General features: G+C 37.5%; 1 protein-coding gene across 1 annotated transcript in view; it reads right to left on the bottom strand.

The window, feature by feature from the left end:
* Positions 1–13,546, bottom strand: part of HMCN1 (hemicentin 1) — a 554,195-nt gene that overhangs the window by 145,868 nt on the left and 394,781 nt on the right. The window contains exons 55-57 of the mRNA XM_024133815.3: positions 9,389–9,502; positions 4,734–4,921; positions 3,091–3,187 (exon numbers count right to left, since the gene is read on the bottom strand). Of these exons, the coding sequence (XP_023989583.1) occupies positions 3,091–3,187; positions 4,734–4,921; positions 9,389–9,502 (399 nt within the window). The remainder of the gene's footprint in view (positions 1–3,090; positions 3,188–4,733; positions 4,922–9,388; positions 9,503–13,546) is intronic.

The following is a 13,546-nucleotide window of genomic DNA, read 5'->3' as shown; positions in this document are numbered from 1 at the left end:
AAAAAAAAAAAAAAAAAATACGGCATACAGCTATTAGAGAAGGTTGCTTTGAAATGGGGGAAAAACAGAAGGAGGCCACTGAAGAGAAATACTAGGTCTAAGGGAGAGTTCTTTTGGGTTTTTTTTGTTTGTGTTTTTGGTTTTGGGGTTTTTTTTAAGAGGCAAGAGATGAGTAAATTTAAATGCTCTTGGGAAGGAGCCAGTAAAAGTGTGAATTTCAATACTGGAGAGGAAGAGAGGAGATTGTGAGATTTTTGACGAGGTGGTCGCCAGGGATGTGGTCAAGTCAGTCTTTAGAAGGTACAGGAATGCTCCCATCTTGTGTTGTAATGGAAGGAAGAAATGGCAGCATCACATGCAGCTAATATTCTCACTTTGATGGTAGGAATTTGAAGTGGTTTCAGCCATATGCCTTCTCTTTTCCCTGTAAAACAGGAGGTAAGGGCACTGACTGAGTGAAGGTGAGAGGTGACTGTGATTGACTGAATGTTTGTGTCCCCCCAAAATTCATATACTAAAGCCCTCTCAGTGTGGTTGTATTTGAAGATGGGGCCTTTAAGGAAGTAACGAAATATAAATGAGGTCATAAAGATGGGGCACTCATCCTATAGGATTATTGTCTTTATAAAAAGAGACATCTGAGAGCTTCCTTGCTTTCTCTGTCCATGCGTGCTCAGTGGAAAGGCCTTGTGAGGACAAAGTGGCCATCTGCAAGCGAGAAAGCCTTCACCAGAAATTGAACCCTGCTGGAACCTTATCTTGGACTTTCCAGCCTCCAGAATGGCGAGAAAATAAACTCCTATTGTTTAAGCCATGCAGTCTCTGGTATTTTGTTAATGGCTGCCTGAGCTAAGACAGGGGCCATCTGACATTCAAGAAGGTATGAGTCACTATGGAGTAGAGCCATGAAGAGGCAGTATAAAGGGCTCATTTCAAGCAGTATCTATGAATTTATAATAACACCAATATTCCTGACACCAAGAGTTTCTCTAGCCATACTTAGCTACCTAGGTGCAGGTATAGAATTCAGTGAGAGGTAATACAGAAAAGCAGCTAAGTTTAAAGCCTCTGGAATTAGACTACCTGAGCTAAAATCCTGGTTCTTTATTTGCCAGCTGTGTAACTTTGGGCATGTTACTTAGTCTCACTGAGCCTCAGCTTTTTTATCTGTAAAAGAGGTATAAAGTAGTACCAACCACCTGGGGTTACTGAGATAATTAAGTAAAATAACATATATAAAACACCTGGCACAGCACCTCGTAGGTATCAAGCAGTCAGTGTGTTGTGTTGTTATATGCAGAGTTGAGCCTTTATTGAGCAAGAGCGCTGAGAAGGCGTGGGCTAAGAGAAGTGATTGATATGCTGGTCCATGAAAGTTAAACTGGATGTGAAGGAAAGTAAAGACACAGAGGGTTGAAAAAAAACTGGGAGGTCAACAGGCTGAAGGTTAGAGTCCAAGAGAAGCAAGCGATATTGTACAGGGAGATAACAAATGGTATGGTTTTAAGTGAAAACAATTTAAATTGTTTCTCTCCCACATGAATTTTCCAGTATTTAAGTATGGGTTCCTGACTGCAGGCAGGAGCTCAAGACACTGTTAACCGGTAAAAGAGGAACCCCCCCCCCCGCCCCTGAACTCCAATTCTCAATAGTAAACACGAGTGGCTTCTGCCTCTCAAGTCAAGCAAGGCTCCTACTTCAGGTGTTTTTCCTATGCATTACAAAGAGGAAATGGATATGAAGGAAATATAATAAAGGAACAACAAATATTTATTTAGCAACTACCATGACTTTAGACTAGGTTTAGGAAGACCAAGGTCCGTAAGAAATGACCATTTGCCTACAGCGTTTATAATAAAGTTATGGGATAGAGGTGAAGATACAGACATATAAAGATAACAAGGTAGCATATGTAACTGTTAAAACTGGGGTATTTACAAGATGCTTTTGACCACATAAAAGAGGAAAAATTAATTCTGCCTTGTGGAATCAGGAAAAATGATCAACATTTTTATTTTTCAACATTTATTCTACTGTACTTTACAGATTAGATTACAAATTAGATTACAGATTACTTTAGATTACTTAGATTAATACATTATACTTTCACAATGATTATATTTGCTTAATTTATTCTTCTGGGGAATTCATAACACATTTCTTCTATTTTGGTCAGATTTACTCAAAAAAAACCTTGCTAAACACTGGGAATAAAAAAAGGTAAGAGTGCTTCAAATATCTGTTACACAAACACCAAACATTGCCAGACATCAATGCTCCCTACATATCGCACCAAAAAAGAATATCCATTATGCTAAATAAAAGTCTTTTGAAGGAAGAAATTTTTCACTAATGTCAAATTTCAGCTATTTCCAAAATGAGCTAGAATTCTGCATATGAATCACATGTTTAAAGAAAATCTTTTATAATAATTGTTCAGCATTTCCAATTTAATATTCTGGAAGCAGCTGTGCATGATGAAAATAAAACTATTTATGGCTGACATCTAACTGCTTTTTTTTTTTTTAGCAAAAAATGAGTATTTATGGAGTGTCTACCATTTATTGAGAACTTAGAATCTAATAAATAAATTAGGTGTACTGATGGTTTTCAGGAATTATTTAACTCTATAAAGTTACTTTTTCTTCTTCAGGAAGTATATTACATACCGGAGGGTGTAACTCAACATGAATTCTACAGTTGAGGACAGAAACTGGTTCCAAGCAGGCCCAGTGGGTAAATTTTTATGGGTAGAAGAGCTATATATTTGGTTCTAACTTCATATAAACTTGTAATCTTTGGGATTTCAAATTGTGATTTTTTTTTTTTTTTTTTTTACTTTCAAATATGTAGGAGTAACTATTTTTTCTTAAGGGACTGAAATAATATAAAAACAGACTCCCTAAAAGATTTGTACTTTATAAATCGCACAAGCTGTGGTAGAAAGAAAGAAGGGGAAAAGTTGAATGAATGCAGGCTCCACACATTGTTCAAGTTAAAAAATGCAAAATAAGCGTACATAATCTAAAATACAGTTTTCCTGCTTTTTCAAGCATACTCTAACAGATGTTTTTGGAACTGAGCTCTTACCATGAACATTGAGGTTAAAATATTTTTTGGCACTTCCAGCTGTGTTCTCAGCAATACACACATACCTGCCGATATCTGTTATTTGAGTGTTTAGAATCTAAGGAAAAAAAATGAAGAAATTCCAAGTGAAACTTTTTTATAAAGCAACTTGTCAATTTTTGAGAATAAACAATACATACTCTTTCTAGCTAATACCAGATAAGCATAGGAAAAAAATTTTGTACATAATAGTGCTGATGCTGGTTTTTATCAGTCAGAACAATCAAATAAATATTTATAAAGATTCCTAATCAGAAAAGGCAAATTTATACATACTTGTATATTGGCTATGAAAAGTCCCAAATCATTCTCCCACTTTCCTATCTACATCCCTGGCAGTGTGACTGTGAAGCTTCTCCCATCAGGGAGTGGAGTAAAGATGGAGAGTTTGTGTTGGCCTTGTGACCGGCTTTGACCAATAGAGCGTGATGGATGTGACAGTCTTCCATTTCAAACCTAGACCATGTGCACCCTGCCACCACTCTGTGAGGAAACAAGGACTAACCTGCTGGAGGGCGAGAGATCATGTGGGAAGAGTCAGCCTCGTTATTGCAGGTGAGGTCCCAGATACATACAAGAGCCCAGCCAAGATCAGCAGAGCCACGGATTCAATCCACAGCATGCAGACACTTGAGTAAACCTTGCCGAGACCAGAAGAATCACCCAGCCAACCAGAAAGCTTGTGAGCTAAATAAATGCTTATTGTTTTAAGTTGTTTGGAGTGGTTTGTTTTATGTAGCAAGAGTTAGTTAATATAGCAGTTATATTTTCTTTTTTTTATTATACAGAAATTTCTGTCCATCTATATATCTTTTGGCCTTAGCCAACAGAAATATTTAAGTATTTAGCTAGAGGTTGTATAAGCATCAAAAAGAAATAGTCATGGTGTTCAGAAGATACTTTGAGAATTAAAGGTTATTTACAAGCAATGAAACTCATACTTTTTTTTTTTTTTTTTAAATAAAGAACTGCATGGGATAGGTCCTGTGTTGGATACACTGATGCTTAGATTCTTGGGCCTATACAATATCATTAATATGTTTGGGAAATAATTTCTTAAGTTGCATCCTAACAAAAGAGTTGGTGTTATTTCTACAAGTGCCTATCTTCCTTTTAAGACCCTTGAAAAGAAATATATAGACATGCCCATTAGTGAACAACAACTCAGGATATTTATGTGGTTTCCATTATTATTTATTATCAATTCTTTGCCAATAGAGAACAAATTTTAATCTACAGGGAATCTTAAACCATCTAGAATTTAATCATCAGAAATCTGCAATGGAAAGAATTGTAATAATTTGGTTTTTATCACAGAGGCCATATTGTAGTAAATTTAGGTGTGTGTGTGCGTGTGTGTGTGTGTGGTGTGCTGAATGTACAGATAACCTCTGGAAGAATTCACACAAAACTGTTAACGGTGGTTACCTTTGATAGTGAGAAAAGAATCAGTAAGAAGAATTTTATTTTATATATCCTTTTTATGATTAGTTATTTTTGCCAATATTTATAAACCAAGACAAATTATTTTTAAAAGCAAAAAGACAATTATTATAAAATACAAAGTCAAATAGCTATTTTTAAATTAGATTTTTTACTTTTACCTGCAGAATTCTTCCATTAGATAGAAATTTATGATGCTCATCTTCTAGCAAGAACTGCCCATCTTTTTGCCAGGAAGTTCTCGGTGTGGGGCTGCCACTGGATAAACACTCCACCAGCATGCTCTTGTTCACCAGCACGGTGACCTCTTCAGGGAGATCACTGTCTGCTCCCTGGATAACTGGCGGCACTAATAAGTGATTGCAACAGAGAGATAATGACAGGAAACAAGGTCTTTTCTAAATTATTCTAGTTTTCTGACAATTTTAAAAAGTTTGGGATAATAGAGGAACAAACGTTGAAGAGGAATCCATGATTCTGAAGTAACACTTTACACTAATAAATTGGGGGGGGTGATAAATCTATGTGAATTTGGGTTTATTCTCTTCCCTTTCTTTACCTATCCTGGACTAACCCCTCCCAAAGTTCTTCGCATTTAGGTTAATCCCAATTCTTCCCCAATACATCTTGTCTAGTTTCTCTCTCAGCCCCTTCCACGGTGCCCTCTGGGTTTGCAAGCACACATGCAAGTGGCATCTGCACAAATTAACAGTTAAGTCTACCTGGGCATCTAGACAAGCCAGGTAAATCTTTTTTTTTTTTTTTTTTTTTGGTGGTATGCGGGCCTCCCTCTGCTGTGGCCTCTCCCGTTGCGGAGGACAGGCTCCGTACGCACAGGCTCAGCGGCCATGGCTCACGGGCCCAGCCGCTCCGCGGCATGTGGGATCCTCCCAGATCGGGGCGCGAACCCGGTTCCCCTGCATCGGCAGGCGGACGCAGGTAAATCTTTAAATGTATTTGAAATGTACAGGTTTGGTCTCATTTGCAAGGGAATTGTCTGGGCTACTCAAAGTGTGTTTCCCAGCCTCGGTATCAGTGGTATCACCATAAGCATCACCTGGGAGCTTGGCTAGAAATGCAGATTTTGGGGTCTGACTCAGCCTTCTTTAGTTGGCATCCCTAGGAGAGCCAAAGAAGTTTGTGTTTTAACAAACTCTCCACGTGATCCTTATGCATGCTAGAGTTTGGGAAGCCATGCTCTAGATCTTTCTACATATATTCATTCTCATTTAAAACAATAATATAGAATCAATCCAGGTTCATGCCCACCTGATGTTAGACTAGTCAGTTATGAAAAAACACATACTAGCTGTAGAATTTTTTTAAAAATGGAAATGTTAAACCAGGAATGCATGTGTTGGCTGCTTTTGTAAATGTAGAAATTCATTTTCAAAATGAATAATCACTTTGTTTTGTTTTGAAAGCTTAGGTATTTTGTTTTACTCTCTTAAAATGTGCCATATCTTTATCAATCAGTAAAGAATGTATGCTTAATGCAGATGCCTTCTTGCAGTATTTGGGTCTCTCCAAAACTAAATTGAAAGTCTATAAAGCAAATAATCAAAGTTACAAGGCCCCATAATAAAATTTCAGTGTTATTTTGAATGCAAACTTTCACATTCAAAATTAGATGATTTTTGCTGTACTTTAGATAACATAGAATATATAGCTTGAACTGCAGATTAGTAAATAATAAACTTGAATTTCAGATTAAATGAGGCTATCAATACCTCCACACCATGAAAACTGATCAAATGAAATGTTGGGACTAAAGATTCAGTGTTTTCTTCAACTTTTACCTGGAGCTGAATCATTAGGAACTACCAGGAGATGCACTACAGGCCCAAGGTCTGACCTGTAGAGGCCTCCCCCAAAGCTCTTTGCTCTGACCTGCCCTCCAGCTGGATTACACCTCTCATAATTGTTCTTAGTGGCACTTAGGAGGTAAGCATCAAACACCGTGAAGTATTCCTAATTTAGACAGACTTTGTGGGCTGTTTTTCTTGCTTTGTTCGTACTTCTCTAAACTCATCTCCAACATGCTTTCCAACTTCCTCCTAATTAAAAATAACGGACGGAAGACATGAATATCTCCCTTTGACAACCAATCCCTAAATTCCATTTCAATTTAACCAAATTCCAGTTCCTCCCAACCTATAATATCTTGCTACTTTATCAGATCCTTCCACCCAGTCCTAAACTAAATTCCTTCCAAACTTAGGTCAAATTAAGCCAGGTGGTCAAAGATATTCCTTCACTGCTCTTGATGATGTTAGCACTGATTTTAATTGTCTTCTTATTACTACCTTGTAGACTTTAAAATCTATGTTGATGACCCATCCCACCCTAGTTTCACCTCTACCCCGCTTCAGCCAGCCACAGACTGTCATACCTTGGACCATTCAACATAAACATTTCTGCCCTTTGCAAGTTCATAAGCTCCTTGAAGGTCTGATGTCTACGGTATTCACTGCTGTATCCTCAGTGCCTGGCACAGTGCCTGGCACACAGTGAGAGATCAATAGATATTTGTCAAATAAATGAATTTTGAATTCTTGTGTTTTCTCTATTTCACGTCTTTTCAGGCTTCCTTCATAAGCTGGCTTTTTGTTTGCGCTGAAATGCTAGCCCTTCCACTCCTCCCCCTTAACCTATCAGCCTTCCTGCAAGCTCATTTTTCCTCTTCTTCTGCCTAGGTCTCAGAGTGGGTCATTTCAGCGATGCTCTGTCTCACTGCACATGCTATGTCCCTTACCCTCCAGTGCTTCCACAAAGTGTACCTTTGTTACCTTGTGGCACTGCCTCCATGGCTCCCCTCTCCCCACCCTTAGGTCACATCATCTGTTTTTTCTACCTCTGATCCCAGGTTAATGAGGGTGGGTGCAGAAAGCTATGACTAAGCCAAATAGCTCCAACTTCAGTGTTTGACTATCATACCCCCCCATAATGGCAATCTCTAAGGTTCTCTGTTTTCCACAGGCCCAAATACCAGCCTGCCACTGTCTTTCTTGTTCTCATACTTAAGGAAAGGACTAAATACATTTGATATACATTCCCACATATCCCTTCTTACCATTCCAAGGTAGGGCAATTCACTACCATGAAAGGCTAGTCGACCCCTCTTGGTTTCTTGATTGCATTTTTCCCCTGTTCTAGAACTTGCTCCATCAATCCTTGCCCCCTCCTCCCATCAACACACATACTTGAAACTTTAACTTGTCTCTTTCTGTTGGATCATTTTCCTTGGTCTATATGCAAGTTCAAATCTCTCTTAAATATGTTTTTTCAAACAAGCTCTTTTCCTAAAACTCTATTTCACCTCTTCCTGCCTCTTCAAAATGTCTTAAGAGTACTCTATATTTGTTTCCTTTTCTTTCTGATTATTTGCTCGATATTTATCCTTTTGTTCTGTGGCTTTGTATCACACCATACTATACATAAATTGATCTTCGGAATTTCACTAATGATTTCTTAGTTTCAAATGGCCTTTCTCCCCAGTTTTTATTTTCTTAAACTTACTTTAGCATCCCATACTAAACCCACTTCTTGATAACCTTTTCTATGCCTTGAATAGGTGATATGGTAGTTTACTACTTTTCATTAACTCCTCAGATTGTTTCTCCTCTATTTTCTTTTTCCTGTCTCCTACTTGTAAATGATCCCACAATGATCTTTTTTTTTTTAATCTTCTCCTAAGCTATCTATAACCCTTTCTGTTGGAAATCTCATGCCTTTGAATATCACCTGTTTGTGGATAACTCTCAACTCTATATTCTTAGTTCAATTCTCTCTCCTGTGTTGTAGTTCCATATTTCCAGTGTCTCATTCAACATCTTCCTAAGTATCTTGGTATCATGCCAAATTCAATACATCCAAAACAAAATTGACTTCCTTCTTCCCAAGTTATGTTGTTTTCCCAAATCTTCTATTTTTATTGCTCTTGCTATAATTTTCTTAAACACCCAGGATAAAAATCTCAGTGTCATCTGATACTCTCAGATAAGTGCCTAATGCTTCATATCACTTAATCACTTCCTCTGTAAAATCTTTCATACCAACTGCTTCCTATACATTCCTACTGCTACGTCTCTAGCTCAACTCCTTCTCATGGAAGCATCTATTTGTTCCTGCTTCTAGTAGCATCACCTTTCTTCTCCCTTAAAGGTGCAATACTTCTTCTACTCTCAGTCCCTGCATTCATAATATGACTGTGATCCAAGGGTGGACATATGTATTACGCCTTATCAATTAGGCCTCTTGGCCTCTGTAATTGGTTCAGAAATGGATATGTGGGTCATGCTTGGCCAGTTAAAGCCATGGAAATCCAATTCTGGGACTTCAGTTGTAAATACTGGATAAGAAGAGCTTTCATTTTGGATGTGAAACGAAGAAGATGTAAGTTTCCAGGGGCCCACTTGCTATCCAAAGGGATTTCCCACCTGAGAGTGATGCTAACAGAGAAAAACAAAGCCAAGAGAAAGAGAAAGGTAAAGTTTGGTGGCCCTCTTTTGAGCCATAGAAGTCAGATATGACTATAGCCAGCTCTACTCTGGGACTTTTCAGGTTCATGAATCAGTGATTCTCTCTCTCTCTCTCTTTTTTTTTAAAATTTAAGCTAGTTTGTTATTTGATACTTCAGGAGTCCTAACTAATGTGCTTTCAATTTGTATAAGACAGCTCCCTGGGAAAGCTATCAGTTTCTGATTATCTTTATGTCTCTAAAATGCTTAGTGCAACATCATGCAAACATTAGTTCCTCAAAAAACTTTTGTGTGAAAGAATGCATAATAAACAAAAAAACGAATGAAAAACTCACAGAGTACACGGACATCATACTGAAGGGAATCTTCTCCAGCTTCATTCACAGCCACACACATATATCTCCCAGCATCTTCCACTTTAGCCCGGGGAATCTGTAACACTCGCCCTCCTGAAAATATATCCCAATACATATTTTTACTTCTCTAAATCTTAGAGTGAAAGTGATCATAAACAGAGATATAATTTTTCAGGTCTAATGACTTCTTTACATTTCCTTTCAAGGCTCTTACTTCATCCAGTGTTTCAGTGTTAATCCCACATATCACATTTAGGACAAACACTGCATTACTGAAAAGTGACCCAGCATATGAATGAGACCTCCTGAGAACTAAATAGCTTGTATAGAGCAAGGGAGGAATGTTGCTCCAAGTCCGTCTCACATTCCATGTGGAATGTTGCTATGTGGTGACTTCTTGCTTTTACAGTTTTGAACACGTGTAAAAGAAGTTTACACTGTTGGAGGCAAGTACTGACTTGAGAAAATAATAGCCAAGGATATAAAAGGTATAAAGTATACCTTTATACATATGATCTTGAAAGAATAACTGTGTATTTTTAAACTTTTCATGTTGATGTAATATCAAACTTAGGGAAAAGTCGCAATAATTATATTAAAAATTTTACCTGTGTTTATCAATAATTTGTATTTCAATCCAATTGTTTGATCTGTCATAAAAATGTACATATTAACTTTATTTATATATATAAATGAGTATTACTCTCAAATGATTCAGAAAACGATTGAGAGTATATTGGAGACATGATGCCCCTTCACCCCTAAATATTCACAAATATGTATTTCATTAAAAGAAGGTATAATGATCAAAATCAGAAAATGTAAAATCCGTGAAAAAAGTACTATTGAACCACAGTCCATATTCAAATTTCACTATTATTACAATATTGTCTTTAATAGCTATTTTTCCCCAAGCCCAGATCCAATTTAGGATCACATGCAGTTGTCATTTCTATCTAGTCTCTTTTCTTTTTTTGCCGAGATTTTTTTTTATTTAATTGAGATGAAATTTACATACATTGGAAGGCACTGGGCTTTATGTGTACAGTCTGATAAATTTTGACAAGCCTATTTGAATGTTTGCTAAAAGTAAATAGAAGCCTTGAAAATATTATTTTTCCACAATTTAAAGATCTCCTTTTCCATCGATAAATATGTCATAACTAAAATATTTGAAACTAAAATCTTTACTTTTTTTTTTTTTTTTTTTTTTTTTTTGCGGTACTTGCCCTTAGAATGCCTAGCGTCTCAAGTGCCCTGTCCCTGCCAGAAGTGAAAGTGCACGGAGGTGGTTGCTATGAGATTTAGCCATAACAGCAACCTACTCTCGTTTCTCCAAACTATCACACTCTTTAACCATCCCTGTGTCTTCCTGTCCCCTTTGCCTCAAATGCCCACTACTCTATCTCCTACAGCTACTTGTTCACCTTATGGAACTTTTGTTCATTCATTATTTCAGGCTCAACACATATATCACATTCTTGGCAAATGCACGATGATGGATTTTTTTTCTTTTTTACATCTGATTTTTTAAGGGTATCCAACTCTTTCCTTCTTTCAATCCTTGTTTTACCACTAGGATTAGATTCAGAAGGGGGTATATGATTTAAGCACACCCAATCAGTAGTATTTCCCTGACTTCTATAATTAGTTTATAAAAGCCACATGGCCCAAATCCGTCCAAAGAAATTGAAATGGGATTACTATTAGAATTTTCAGAAAGAAATATAATATTTTGATGGGGTTACTGAGAGAATAGGAGTTGCTACGAACTTCCTTGCTTTGTGGGAAGAGACCACCTGAATAAAACCAACAAAGGAGCCAAGAGATGAAGAGAGAATGACTCCTGAAGTACTATGAGTCCCTGGATCCAGCAATATCTAAAGTATTTTCTATCCCTGGACTTTTCAATCATGTAAAGTAATAAATTTCCTTTTTTTCCCCTTTTTTCTTTTTGTGAGTGTGTATGTGTGTGCTGCTGTGTGAGATTTTGTCTGTATAGCTTTGTTTCCACCATTTGTCCTAGGGTTAGACTGACCCTTTTTTTTTAAATAGAAATTTTTCTTCATAATAATTATTTGTTATTTTAATAACTATTTTCTCCTACTTTATTTTGTCTTCTCCCTTTCTTTCTTCCTTTCTTCAAGAAGTGGACTCACAGATATAGAGAACAAACTACAGGTTACCAGGGAGGAGCAATAAGGGGGGGAGGGGCAATATAGGGGTAGGGGAGTAAAGGACACAAACTACTAGGCATAAAATAAGATACAAAGATATATGTATAACATGGGGAATATAGCCAATATTTTATAATAACTATAAATAGAGTATAACCTTTAAAAATTCTGAATCATTATATTGTACACCTGTAACATATATTATACAGCAACTACACTTCAATTAAAAATTAAAAAACAAGATGCTGAAAGAATAAAACTCAACCAACAACTCTATACTTGGCAAACTGTCCTTCAAAAATGAGGGACAAATAAAGACATTTCTAGATAAACAAAAGCTGAGGAGTTCGTTACCACTAGGCCTGCCCTACAAGAAATGGTAAAGGGAGCCCATCATGTTGAAATAAAAGGGTAGTAGATGGTATCACAGAACTGTATGAAGAAGTAAAGATCTCCAGTAAAGATAAGTACATGGGGAAATATAAAAAAGCCAGTATTATTGTATTTTTGGTTTGTAACACCACTTTTTATTTCTTACATGATTTAAAAAACAAATGCAGGGAATTCCCTGGTGGTCCAGTGGTTAGGACTCCACACTGTCACTGACAGGGCCTGGGTTCAGTCCCTGGTTGGGAAACTAAGATCCTGCAAGCTACGTGGCATGGCCAAAAAAAAACCAAACAAAACAAAAAAAATGAAGCCCACAAAGGTTCACTGGTGAATTCTACAAAACCTCTAAAAATGAAATTACACCAATTCTCTACAATCTCTTCTAGAAGATAGAATCAGAGGGAATACTTCCTAACTCATTCTATGAGGCCATCATCACCCTAATACCCAAACCAGGCAAAAACATCACAAGAAAACTACAGACCAGTGTCTCTCACAAACATAAATGCAATAATTCTCAACAAAACATTTAACAAATCTAACCCAGTAACATACAAAAATAATTATACACCACTTCCAAGTGGGATTTATCCCAGGTATGCAAGGCTGATTCAACATTTGAAAAACAATTCATGTACTCCATTACATCAACAGGCTAAAGAAAAAAATCACACGAACATATAAATAGATGCAGAAAAACATTCACAAAATCCAACACCTACTCATGATAAAAACTCTCAGCAGGGTTTCCCTGGTGGCGCAGTGGTTGAGAGTCCGCCTGCCGATGCGGCATACATGGGTTTGTGCCCTGGTCCAGGAGGATGCCACATGCCGCAGAGCGGCTGGGCCCGTGAGCCATGGCCACTGAGCCTGCACATCCGGAGCCTGTGCTCCACAACAGGAGAGGCCACAGCAGTGAGAGGCCCACGTACCGCAAGCTCCACAATCAACTTGAAGTGCCCTGCATCTGTGGAAAACCTGAATAGACAGCGAAATATCCCAAGTTGAGGAGGTGGACTTTGGGAGCAAGATATACTATTATTTTCCCCTTTTTTCTTTTTGTGAGTGTGTATGTGTGTGCTGCGGTGTGAGATTTTGTCTGTATAGCTTTGTTTCCACCATTTGTCCTAGGGTTAGACTGACCCTTTTTTTTTAAATAGAAATTTTTCTTCATAATAATTATTTGTTATTTTAATATATATTTTATCCTACTTTATTTTGTCTTCTCCCTTTCTTTCTTCCTTTCTTCCCTCCTTTCTTCCCTCCTTCCCTTTCTTCCTTCCTTCCTCCCTTCATTCCTCCCTTCCTTCCTTTCTTCCTCCCTTCCTTCCTCTCCTCCTTCCTTCCTTTCTTCCTTCCTCCCTTCCTTTCTTCCTCCCTTCCTTCTTCTCCTTCTCCCTTCCTTTCTTCCTCCCTCCCTTCCTTTCTTCCTCCCTCCCTTCCTTTCTTCCTCCCTCCCTTCCTTCCCTCCCTCCCTCCCTTTCCCTCTTTTTTTTTCTTTCTTGACATATTTAAGAAAATAAATCCCTGTGGCATACAAGTACTGCTTTGGCTTTAGATAGTTTTTAAA

The sequence above is a fragment of the Physeter macrocephalus genome, chromosome 4 (genome assembly GCF_002837175.3).
Source record: "Physeter macrocephalus isolate SW-GA chromosome 4, ASM283717v5, whole genome shotgun sequence".
Lineage (NCBI taxonomy): Eukaryota > Metazoa > Chordata > Mammalia > Artiodactyla > Physeteridae > Physeter > Physeter macrocephalus.
Note: the sequence above shows the minus strand (reverse complement) of the source record. Positions and strands in the feature narration are given on the sequence as shown.